This window comes from Rhinichthys klamathensis, unplaced genomic scaffold (assembly GCF_029890125.1).
Source record: "Rhinichthys klamathensis goyatoka isolate OS25496 unplaced genomic scaffold, OSU_Roscu_1.1 h1tg000209l_1, whole genome shotgun sequence".
NCBI classification, from domain to species: domain Eukaryota; kingdom Metazoa; phylum Chordata; class Actinopteri; order Cypriniformes; family Leuciscidae; genus Rhinichthys; species Rhinichthys klamathensis.
Window position 1 is genome coordinate 760,267 of NW_026606734.1, and position 12,234 is coordinate 772,500.

Genomic DNA, 12,234 nt, shown 5'->3' on the forward strand with positions numbered 1-12,234 from the left:
CCCGTTCTTGTCTTAGGACAACTTTGATAAACTTTTTTGATCCACTTCAAATGTTGACTACAAATGCAGACTCGCTTTTACCATGAGAGAACAACGCAATCTTAAAACATCTCATCAATAAGAAGAAACAAACTCAGTTCCCGTTCCCCGTGTGTCCAGCGCAGCGAGAGCTCAGCATGAGGACGGATCTCAACAAACAGCCCTGACACACACACACACACACACACACACAAAGCAGACGGGCCCCGGCCCCGCGACAAATGCCTTCCAAAGGCAAGAAACAAACACACAGGGAAAGGGACACAAATACACAGACAGACACACACACACACACACACACACCCAGACTGCTTGCTTCTCAGCAGAGCGGAGCGTAAGAGCCATCAATCGCTGCTGAATGAAGCCGCCGCGACCCGGCCTCCCTCACTAGGCTTTTCTCTGCGAGTAAAAGAAACTTCTGCGACAAACAAGGTCAGTCGCGACGACGCAGCCATTGAGACATCAGCTCCATGTCAGGGTGAAGTGAAGAGACACACACACACACACACAACAACTAAACCGATAACAGACCAACACCTGAGAACGTTCTAACCTTCGCCTTACAAATAGAGGAAATATAATAAAGAAAACACTGGAACTAGTTGCACAATTCTGGATAAATAGAGAATCATGATTTTCGTTTAAAATAGAGATCACGATTCTGAATAGACAAATAAAATAACAATTTATTACAAGAATTTCTGACTAAATGTTAAATATTTAATTCATTTGAGCTAAAATCGGTTGAATTAATATTTCAATGACTCACTCACGTGATTAAAGGAACTTGCATGCGCATTTATTAAATACATTAGAATATTTATATATAAACATTCTAATACAAGGTGCTCTAAGGCCGTGTGTCCACCAAAGCGTTTTTTTCACACGCCTGGCGTATTTTTTTAATTGTTTTCAATGGGAGCGCCGCGTTTTTCAATGGGAGTGAGCGTAACGAGGCGCTGAGTGGTTTTTCCACGCTGAAGCGCTCGGCGTTTTATACTGGTCGTCGAGAGTTGAAGAATGTTGAACTTTGGGTAAAACGCAGCGCTCATCACTGTCACTTTTTACCCAGCCGTCGAATCACAGTGGAGGAGGGGCGGGGCTAATGCCACACCGACCAACTGCCACAACATTCTTTCTGTACAACGACATCAACCAGCAGAGCTAACCGAACAAAATGGATGAAAAATTAATTTTTAGTATGAAACAAATTATCTGCGAAAAGAAAACTGTGCTGCGGATATTCTGTATCATAGCAACAAAACGTCTCAACTGAAAAAACGCTGCGCTGCCAAAACGCTCAAGCGCCCACAGCTAGGCGTTTTCAGCAGAGCGGCTAGCGTTTTTAGGCCAAAACATTTTTGTCACATACAGCAAACATCTCCTTACTATCCGCTAGCTGCCGGTCCCCTGAACACACTGTAAAGAAACGGGGTCTCTGTAGACAGCCCAGGCTCCACAAACAGCAACAAACTGGGCCAACCCGCCCCACGAAACAAAACAAACAGTTCCAGCCAATCACCGACTAGAAGGATCTGGGGGTTGGGGGGTTAGTGCGCGGATGAGGAGGAGGGAGGGTCGAGCTAGCCTCCATTTTGTTTGACAATACTTTAAACGTTAACAAGAAGTGACGTCACCCGACATCGCTTAGAGCACCTTTAATCTATAATTGTAATATAACCCCCACATTAGGGCTGTCAATCTTCCTCTACAATACTATTCAAATTCAATTTCCTTATTTTATTTAATATTCAAATAATATTTGAATATTATATGCTCAAATTCATCCTATTATTACTATTTACGACATTACTCAGGCTTATGGATCGCCAATGCCACTATAGCATGTGGTTGTTGTTACACGTTCTGTCCTCTAGAGGGACATCTAACATTGCAATAAACATTTTATTCGTGCTGAATATGGTTGAAGCGCTTTCGATGGTTTTCGGCTAATATCTCCGCGAAAACACCACCAAAAATCCTGAAAGCTTCGCGGGCGCTTTTTTACGTCGCTTTTTTAAACATTTACCATTTTTGATGTGGATAACGTGCACAATTGTGTTACGATTCAAAAACTTTATATTGTTCATCAGACGAAACAAAAGCATTTCATTTTCACATGCGTGTAAGCCGAGGTGCCGAGAAAGGCAAGATTGCATTAATTTTTTTTTAAATATACATAAAGCAATATTCGAATTGTAACTTCAGCATTCGAATAGTATCGATTTTTTAAATATTCGAATTATATTTGAATTTCGGTATTCGCTCCAACCGCCCTACCCCACATGCAGATTTAGTGTTCAGTACGTGAGGAACTGTAATAGTCTATTAGCATGTCGTCGCACTGTAAACATTCGTAGACCAATAATTTCGTGGAATATCTGAGCTGAACAACCCCAGAGCTAAACCGAACCCTGTGTGTGTTCACGAGCGCCACACACCATGTGATGTACGACAGTCCCGTGCGAGAGATAAGGCCTGCAGAATATCAGTGTTTACGTACGGCGTTCTGACCATGCAGCTCGAGCCCAGATAAGCCTTATCTGTGAAGATAAACACACGACACGGCGAGAACGCAAGACTTCTCTGCAGCACGAGACTCGCTCTCTTCAAACACGGTTGCCTCATTTCAGAAAATAATAGAATTGGATGTGCAACAATAACAAACCTGGGAAATTATCCAAGACTTGCCAAGCAAGCGTTTCATTTGCAATTACAGAGCGTTTCTGGAAATGTACATGACACTCTGTGGACTCGGAGTGAAAGACGAGACCCTGAAAACGTCCCTCAGAGAACGACGACACGTGATGGAGAGGAAGATGAGCACGCAGATTCATCCGAGAGGAATTCCTCACAAAAACTGCTTTTAACTCAATAACACCTATACTCTCCGTCTGCTAAATGAAGGTTTATCGTCTTTAAAGGTCACATTCTTATGGACTACATGCACCTAATATATAAAAATTATCACCTAATAATACACATTTTAATTGAGGCCTGAATGATTGCCAGCTGGCTTTTTCTTTATTCCCAAAAGAGAGTCCCTAAATAAAAGAATAAAAAGAGACACTTTACCTTGAAAAACAAAGTTCACCATGCAGTTGGCCATAGAAACACTTCAGACAACACAAAAAAGTTCTAACATACCTAAAAAAAAACTTGATTATAAATATCTGGCACAATTAATCACAGTAGTGAGTTTTGTTTGCCACAGCAATGTCCTCACTGTAACCAAACTTGCAACACTAGTATTAAACTTCATCACACAAAATCGCACTGGACCGACGATAAAATGCCAAAGACTTGAAATCCCAGAGCAATGTTTAGATGCCAGAATACCTTAGAGACTTAAACACACAAAAATGTTATTTTGATTATGCTTAATCTCTGGCACAATCAATCATTACAAATGTTTAATCTTGTTACAGGATGATCCATCATTCCTAGAACAAGCTTCTGCAAAACTGCTGTCCAATGGTTTCTACAGTGAGAATGATGCTTTAAATAAATCTCTTTGTTATTGCTCATATTGATCTTCTGTGGCCCAAAATGACTTTGTGTAGTAGTGCATTATGGGTAATAATCTAGACAGCCGAAGATATTCTGTCTGAATGCAACCATTTTGATCTTCACTTATCAAATTTAGTTTCGGGTGTCTCAGCAACGGATCAGAAGAAAAATACATTCAGGAATTCCACGATTCTTCACACCGAAAGTCAATCACGGACAATTTGAGAAAATCCCAGCATACCATCTTTGTGTTTGGATAACATTTCACGTTCTGACGCAAAGATCTGCCACAGTAAATGGAAAACACAATAGAGAGATTGTCAAGGGTCTAGCAGACTTTGCTTTTAGTGCATTGCTAATGGAAGTGCACTCAATACACACGGTTTGAATACGGTTCAGTTTAACACAGATTTGTATAAAGGCCTCAATGTAGGGCCCTATGAAATCCGTTTTATTTTTTCCCAAATTCCGTTTTATTTTTTCCCAAATTCCGTTTTTTCCGTTTAAATTTTTGGGAATTCATTTTTTTTTACCCTTTACTGTTATTTTAGTCATAAAAAGAGTGTGCTTTTAAAGTTAATGATTAAAATGTATACAAATAAAATAGGAATGACCTTAAATTACAGACATTTACTCAGTAGCCTTTTCAGGACAAATACTGCATGATGCAACATGGTACTGCACTCTTCAAGTAACAACAAAATATGGTTATGAGCTTTAAACTGTCCAGTAAAATAAATTATATTAGTTTAAATAAAAGTCACACTCTGTCTCTCTCTCGCCCAGTGTCGTTCGCGGAGTTCGCTTCGCTTTTGTCCAGTCCGGCGCCTCATAGACAGACGCGGTGTGTGTGTGTGTGTGCGCGTGTGTGTATGTGAGAGAGACGCGTGAGTGTTAGAGAGACGAAACGGAATATGTGGCGGCCGGAGTTGATTTTGTGGCCGCGAATTAGTCTATGTGTGGGAAACACTGCATAAAAGTCACGTGCAAACTGCTCGGCTCGGTACTGAGGGCTTATAGCGTCGAGTTTCTTAACTTTTTCGCCGAGGAAAGCAGAGTCGTGGAGAGCCGCTTCGCCATGCTTTCATTGTTTTGATGCCGTCATTGGAGCTGAAATGACGGGAGGGGTTGTGTCGCCCAGATTTGCTTCCCCCGGTCTGCATTTTCACCAGACATACGTTCTTCTCCCACACAAAAACAGAATTTCAATCCAAATATGTAAAATTCCACAAAATTCCGCGTTAACACTAGATTCCGCGTTAATTTGCCAATTCCGTAATTCCGTCCGCGATTCCGTAATCGCGGAAATCATAGGGCCCTACCTCAATGTGATTCTCTCAGCATGCATACGGCTGTTTTACATAATCACAAACTATGTTACGGGCTCAAACACGTCCTCAAACAATCTGTGCCTTAAATATTTGCAATGAAACTTAATGTTCAACAATTGCTAACTTCCACTGTGCTTCTTCAATTGACACGATTCCAACAGTTGTGGCTCAAAGAAAAACTTAAACTTCCCAATAGTAATTATGACAGATGATGGATTAAACGCTCATTGTTTGGCCTTTGATATTATGACCACTTCCCAATTAACAAAAGCCTAGATTCAAGAGTGCATATTTAAACGCAATACTCAATTTTACTCTACACAGTAAAAATTATGCAAGAAAACTTCAATGCAACATGATCCATTTTCTGTAAGTAACAGAATTCCTAACATTCCATCAATATTGTTCAATATGAAATTTGGACAAATTCATTTGGGCCAACATGAGTTTAAATTCACATTTCTTCCTATAAACTGGAACATATGTCATATGTGTATGTAGGATAAATATTAGGGCTGGGGTAAACGATTATTAATTAAACGATTAGTCTGTCGATTATTTTATCGATTAGTCGACTAATCTAACGACTAATTGAACGATTCTTTTTTGTAACATGGAAATTGCAGGAGTGCACATTCAATGCACAACAATTTTGATCTGGTTCTTACAGAGTATCTACACTGTAAAATGTTTGGTAGTCTACTCAAATGAGCCCTATCACACTTGGATGTGGTGCTCATTTAAATGTTTTCAGTGCTCATAAAAAACATCCGGACTGATTTTTCGGTTTTGTTGACGGGGGTGGGGTTTACATGCGCTTCATAAGGCACACACGCACATTTGCACACACACGCGCAAGGTCTCTCGCTCTCTCCCTCGCTGCCGCGCGCTACACGGTTTGGAGCTCGCGAGCTCTAGATTCCGGGAGATTTTAACTAATTTGCGGTCATCAGGGAGCCGCTATCACTATGCGGGAGACTTGGGATGTCAACTCCATTTGACAAAGAGCGCAAATAACGACACCTTTACGTTTGGGACTAAATTTGAAGTATTCCCATACCTTCGATGATTTAGTGCGAGCTGGGGTTTTTTAGGACTTTTTCTTTTGTTGGGACTTTTGCATGGCTTTGTTGTGAATTCTGTGAAGAGGTTGCTGTTTCGTCCTCGATTCTGCAATGTTTCGGTCTCCCACGTGTGCTGTACCGCCGGGAACGGTGCAAAAAAATAAATACATAAATAAATAAAGAAGCGTCGACAAAAAAATATGACGTCGACGAATTTTTGACGTCGAAGCGTCGACGTCATCGACGCGCCGCTACAGGCCTACTAAATATAAACGTTCTAGCGCTATAAAAATGTGATGACTGACTGTCAAAACAAATCTTGAAAAACACTCATGAGACAAACAGGTTTCTGGACATTAATTCGTAAGAAGCTCAACAGAATATTCCTGAGGGATCAACACTTCATTTCAGACAGTTTGGGATTAAATTCCATAAAAACAACTTACAACCTCATTCGCAGGGTCCTTATCTGATATATCAACCCCAACCCCAAGTATATTCATATCAACCCCAACCTCTGTGTGCACATTAATCAAAGCCATTGCTTGCGTTACTGCTGTTCTCCACAGGATAACATGAATGTTTACAAACTACTTATGCATGTAAAAAAAAAAAGATTTTTCAAAGTTGTAAACTATAAGATTATTCAAGTACTTCTTGATTGTTCATTTTTCAATACTTCACTCTTTCTACTTCAAAATTTTAATGGGTTACTTGCCATTTCTTTGTAATTCAAATCTAGTCAAATTTACTTAAATGATGCATTTTTGCAAAACACATTGTTTCAAAGAAGCTTTGCAGAAAATCTAAGTTGTTATTTGTAATAATTTAATAATTATTTGTGAAATTTACCAGTGAAAATTGTTTCAAAGGATAACCTACACCAACATTTCCTACATGTCAACGCCACAATATGTAAAAGTTAATCTATTTACCCATTTATTTGTACACCAGGCAAAAACTACACACTTATCCTCAACAAGACATGATTTCACGAAGCACACACAATGCTCAGTGTTGGAGGAAACATCACATGACTACGTGCGCAGCAGTACTACACTGTAAAACACGTTTTTTTCTCCAAAATTTTACTTAGTAGTTTACTTAGTAAAATTGTATTCAAAATAAATCCTATGCCAATTTGTCTTTGTATAATAAAACAAACATTTTTGGAGTGTGTTTTATAAGAAAATACCATTTCAGTTTTTTTAATCAAAATTTCACGTTCAATGTGTTACTTGCAGTTTCTTTGTAAATGTTTGCGATATTTACTCATTTCTGAGTGAAAGCTGTTTTTACACCAAATTTCTTTCCAGTGTAGTGTTGATTGACTTGGTAAAGACCACAAGAAAAACACATACTGTTGCTTTAAATCCCAGTTCTTGCTTCAGGCGACCCATCCCCCATTTCTCACACACTCTCTCTCTCTCTCTCTCTAAACTAGCCCCCCCACCCATGCGCCACAGCTTGCATCCATAACGCAACATGCAAACCACCGTATGTCCCTCTGGATGATCCCATGGCAGTTCTACAGCTCCTCTGATTGGAGTGCTGATGGACTATATGGTGGCCATTTCAGTCCAGAGAGGAATTTCACTTCACCCTCCCCCCGTCCAACCATGTGGTCAATCCTTTGAACAAACCCGACACACACACACCACATACAAGAATCTCGCGGTCAGTAATGCAGCGGCCATCCGAGGGGAACCGTTCAGCAGAAACACACGGATGGAAACTGACAACCCATCCCAAAACTCAAGCAGATATGAGCAGTAAACGGAGCATCAAGAGTCATTTGTTTCCTCCAATAGAAGGGTGTTTAAAAGCCACACCGCCCTGCTTTTCTTTTTACGGCACCCTCTGCTCAGCCAGGGGAATCTTGGAATGCTCTACGCAAAGACTATTACACAACACACACACACACACAAAACATCAGGCTTTATGAGCCCTCGCGGCATCGCAAAAAGCATTGAACAATGACAGAAAGACACACCAGGGACACATTTCACCAAGAAATCAGATGGAACAATCAAGAAATTATATTTTGCATTAAGAAAATTAAGGGATAATAGGATTGTTTGCATTGTAACTATTTACAAGATAATTTAACCAAAATTCTAATGATTGTAATGTTTTATTTCTATTCTATTCTTATTTCTATACAATGGTGTAGGATTTACTTTGAATCGATTTTCACTCTGAAACTGATAGCAAATTTAACAAATAAATGACAAGTAACGCTTGAACTAGAAAGACTGAAATAGTATTTTCTTGTCAAACTTTTTTATTTACAACTTTGAAAAGTAATTTTTACAGTGTAATAGGATAATGAAAATCATTCTGTCCATAGAAAATGTTTTTATTTAATTAAAAAATATAAAATATCAGCCACATATTCTGCATTACAATGCATACAGCATGATATTAATGAGAATTTTAGGGGGAAATGTGTTGCATATTCATTTAGCAGACGGATTTATCCAAAGCGACTTACAAATCAGGAATACAACAAGCGATTCATCGAAGTTGGACAAGTTTTAGACAGGTTTTGTGAGATTCACCAGCATATCTACTGGATCTCATTTAAACCAATGCAAGAACATTTTCTGTTCCGGGTAAAACAGCTACAAAACACCAACTTTCTTCTGTCATGTGAGTCTCCATAGAAGACAATAAACATCCTTGAAGACCAACTTCTATTGAACCAAAAACACGCATCATGTGACGTTTGAATGCACGTCTCAAGTTGCTTTTTACCTAAATTTCTAACAACTTCTTGTGTCTTTTCACTCTATGAGTATGAAGCGTATACCAAAGTTGCTTTTGGAGGAAAAACAACAACCAGAAAGAGCCCAGGTGTTGTCTGTCTGCTAAACCAGGAGGCTTGTGGGTTAAGCTAGTTATGAACACGACACAACATATGCTGGTCTGTTCAACAGGGAACTCAAACACTCATGTTCACGAAACAGAAACTTCAGAGCAGGGTTATTATCGTCAACTAAAACTATTCAAGCATTTATCTTAATTGGAATAAAGCTGAAATAGAATAAAATAGAATTACTAGGGGAAAACCAAATGAAACTTAGAAATGTTGCCTGGTAATAAACTGAAATAAGTTGAACCATAAAATGATTAACTGGAAATAAATCAAATAAAACTAAACTAAGACTAGAATTAATTAAAAAATAAATTAAACTTAAAGAGCAAAATACTTTACAAAATGACTAAACCACATAATAAAATTATAAAAATAATAAAATTACTAGAAATTAACATGAAAACTAAAACAATTAAAAGCTACTACAGGTTTCCAATATTAATAAAAAATAATAATAACACTGAATCTGAGGCACAAAACCTCAATATATAAACTAAGTTTTTTTCTTCTTCCAAAATTCCCAGTATTTACCCAACAAGGCCATTCCTGGAGGTAAAACACTGGGAAATCTGTCCCTGAAATGAAAACAATGCATCCGTATATATATATTTCATCTGAGATCGTTTATTAAAGTGCACTGTGATGTTAGATGTTATTTAATGTGAATTCAGCATGATATTGAGCTGTATAGATCCACCCCTCCCCCCAAACCCTCCAACACAACACAACAAAGCCACAGTCCAGAAGCAGCCAAACACACATTTACTGCATTCAGAGGACTTTCTGTGGGATGGGTTGAGGAACACTACCACAAATCACTACACTCACTATAAAAGCACGCACTATCCCATCCATATTTAACATGGATGCAAAAATCATTTACACCAATATGACCGTGCATGCACTTGATTCATAAATGCAACTATGTAACAAGTATTATAAATCCTTGGACTGAGTTGGCTGTCCTTGTGTTATTGTTAAGGACAGTGAGTAGTATTTGTAGTTATGAATGAATGCGACCACTAAAACGGAGATACATTATCTGTCACTACTATAATTTTTCATCAAACGCTGATGGAACTCAAACAGGTTTCCTAATGCAAATACAACGACAGAAGCGCTTTAGCAATAAATGTCCAATGCATGGTTTAGAGAAAGTAAGAACTGCATTCATGCAAATCTCACCCAAGTCTTGTCAGAAGAATAAATGAGCGCTTACCTGCACAAAAAGTTCCCAGAAGAAGTGCAAAAGTCAGCCAGGAAGCGAACATATTCCTCTACTGGCACAAAAACACCCCAGGTTTTCTCCTTTTTAGTGTCTTCTGCTTTGCACACATTTAAAACGATCGGTGGAAACACACACACACATTCATGCACACACTCACACACTCTCTCTCTCTCTCTCCCTCTCTCTCACACACACACACACACACGAGCCCGAGTGACCGTCGGCCTGATGTCCACCCAATCAAACTTTAACATATGCAGAAATCCATCAGGAAAAGCGGCTATTCCAACAGAAACGCCTTCCAGCATGAAACAATGAGTGATTTCCACCCAAAAGCCAGTCCGTGTGTGAAGCTTCTCCTGTTCAGAGTGAGAATGGCTGGACAGGGTCCGATTCTGACATGCACGAAACTGAACTGAGTCCAAAATGGCTTCGGAGAGCGAAACACAGCCAGCAGGGAAACCAATTTTCCAGTTCTACTAAGTCGAAGGCTCGGCTCATGAATATTAACTACGCACCGTGACGCTCGTCCAGCAGCGCTCCCTCATTGGCTGAGCCTGCTGAGAATCCCTGGCTCATGAATATTAATCAATCACATGACTGGACGCTCTTGGAATGTTGGCGAGAAACGTCATCAAGGTCTAATTAATATTCAGGAGCCGGGCCTCTCCGTAGTAGGATTGGGAATTTCGCAGCAGGAAAACCCGGATGTTGAAACACAAAGAGAGAAATGCAAAGCCTTTGAGTCCATATGCTGAGGCTACACAATATACACACACATACTGCTCGTCACGCCTGTTTTAAAGGCCAACACTGCGGTATTTTGGTGCGAATATGAACAGGAAAGTGCTTTATTTTTGTCTTGCAAAATTTCTTACTGTTTTGATTTGGGGTGAATTGATTGATTCACCTGAACATTAGTTACTGAGATAAAACTAATGCCCTTTGGAAGCATAATTCCAAACTAAATTGGCAAATAAATAAAAATAACTGATAAATAGTATACAATTAAACATAAAAGAACAACAAAGCAGCTAAATCATATTGCTGTTACATTAATAGAGAACGTAAGATCATATTTCAAGATAATAATCTCAAAATTAAACTGGGCAAAGTGCCTAGAGTTTAATATTAAAAATGAAATATCTGGAGCTTTAATAATCACAGAATGTAATGCTCTGTGTAAAAAACACTTCACCTTCACACACTGTGAGCCAGATGACAATAGCATCCTTGAGAAACGACTTGTACTGAGTTTGACAGTAAAACTGCTTAAATGCAGGTCTCTAAAACTACTAATTCTCAATTAATTTAAACAACAAGCTTGTGGATCCGTATACTTTTTAGGAGATGGAAGAACATTAAAATGATGATTCTTCCGTCAAGAGCATATATATTACTACTTAAAATCTTGAAAGATATGAAACTTCTTTAACTATGTTTTAAGTAGCTCATCACATGGAATAAAGAGTTGATCATGTTCTTACTGTAATACACTAGTGGATTTTTTAATACTGTGTGATAGAAACAGCATTTTTCTTTAAGTGATACTTTGTTATAAAAAATGTGCATCCATTGAAAAAAATATGTTTTAAGCTTTTTCCTGATTTTAATGCTTTTTATAAATATTTTACAAGGTTGGGTAAACAGTTTGGGTATAGGGGACTGGTAAATAATAGAGGAATTTTCTGGCAAGGTTCTCTCAAAGTTACAGAAAAACGTTCTTCCAGTAACGTTAGAATGTTCATCAAAATGATCTGGTTTTTAATAATGTCTGAAAACAGCACAAACTTTATTTATACATCGTTTGTGGAACCTTTTCTGAAACGTTTTAATTGGACGTTCGTCATTTTTTAAATGTTACTTGTTTCGAAATATTCAGAGAACCTTCAAATGTAACATTCCCATTATGTTTGAAGATGATAAAATGGAATGTGACGTTTGGAATGTTCTAAAAACCTAATGGAAACGTTCTAAAAACATATGGGATCATGTTTTGCTGCAATGCATCTAAAACCTTTTACAGGAATGATGGTATTTAAAAAAAATATATATATATATATTTCACTTCAGTTTATTGTAGTCATTGGTGAGATAAGGTTACAAAACTGTGGCTCTCAAAGCTCTCAGCTCATTAGAAATAACAATAAAAAAAAAACATTTTTTCCTTTCATAAAGTTATAA

At 38.4% G+C, this 12,234-nt stretch overlaps 1 protein-coding gene across 1 annotated transcript in view; it reads right to left on the minus strand.

The window, feature by feature from the left end:
- Window positions 1–10,499, minus strand: part of acvr2ba (activin A receptor type 2Ba) — a 59,140-nt gene extending 48,641 nt beyond the window's left edge. The window contains exon 1 of the mRNA XM_056263629.1: window positions 10,042–10,499. Within this exon, the coding sequence (XP_056119604.1) occupies window positions 10,042–10,093 (52 nt within the window). The 5' untranslated portion in view covers window positions 10,094–10,499. The remainder of the gene's footprint in view (window positions 1–10,041) is intronic.
- Window positions 10,500–12,234: the final 1,735 nt, after the last annotated feature.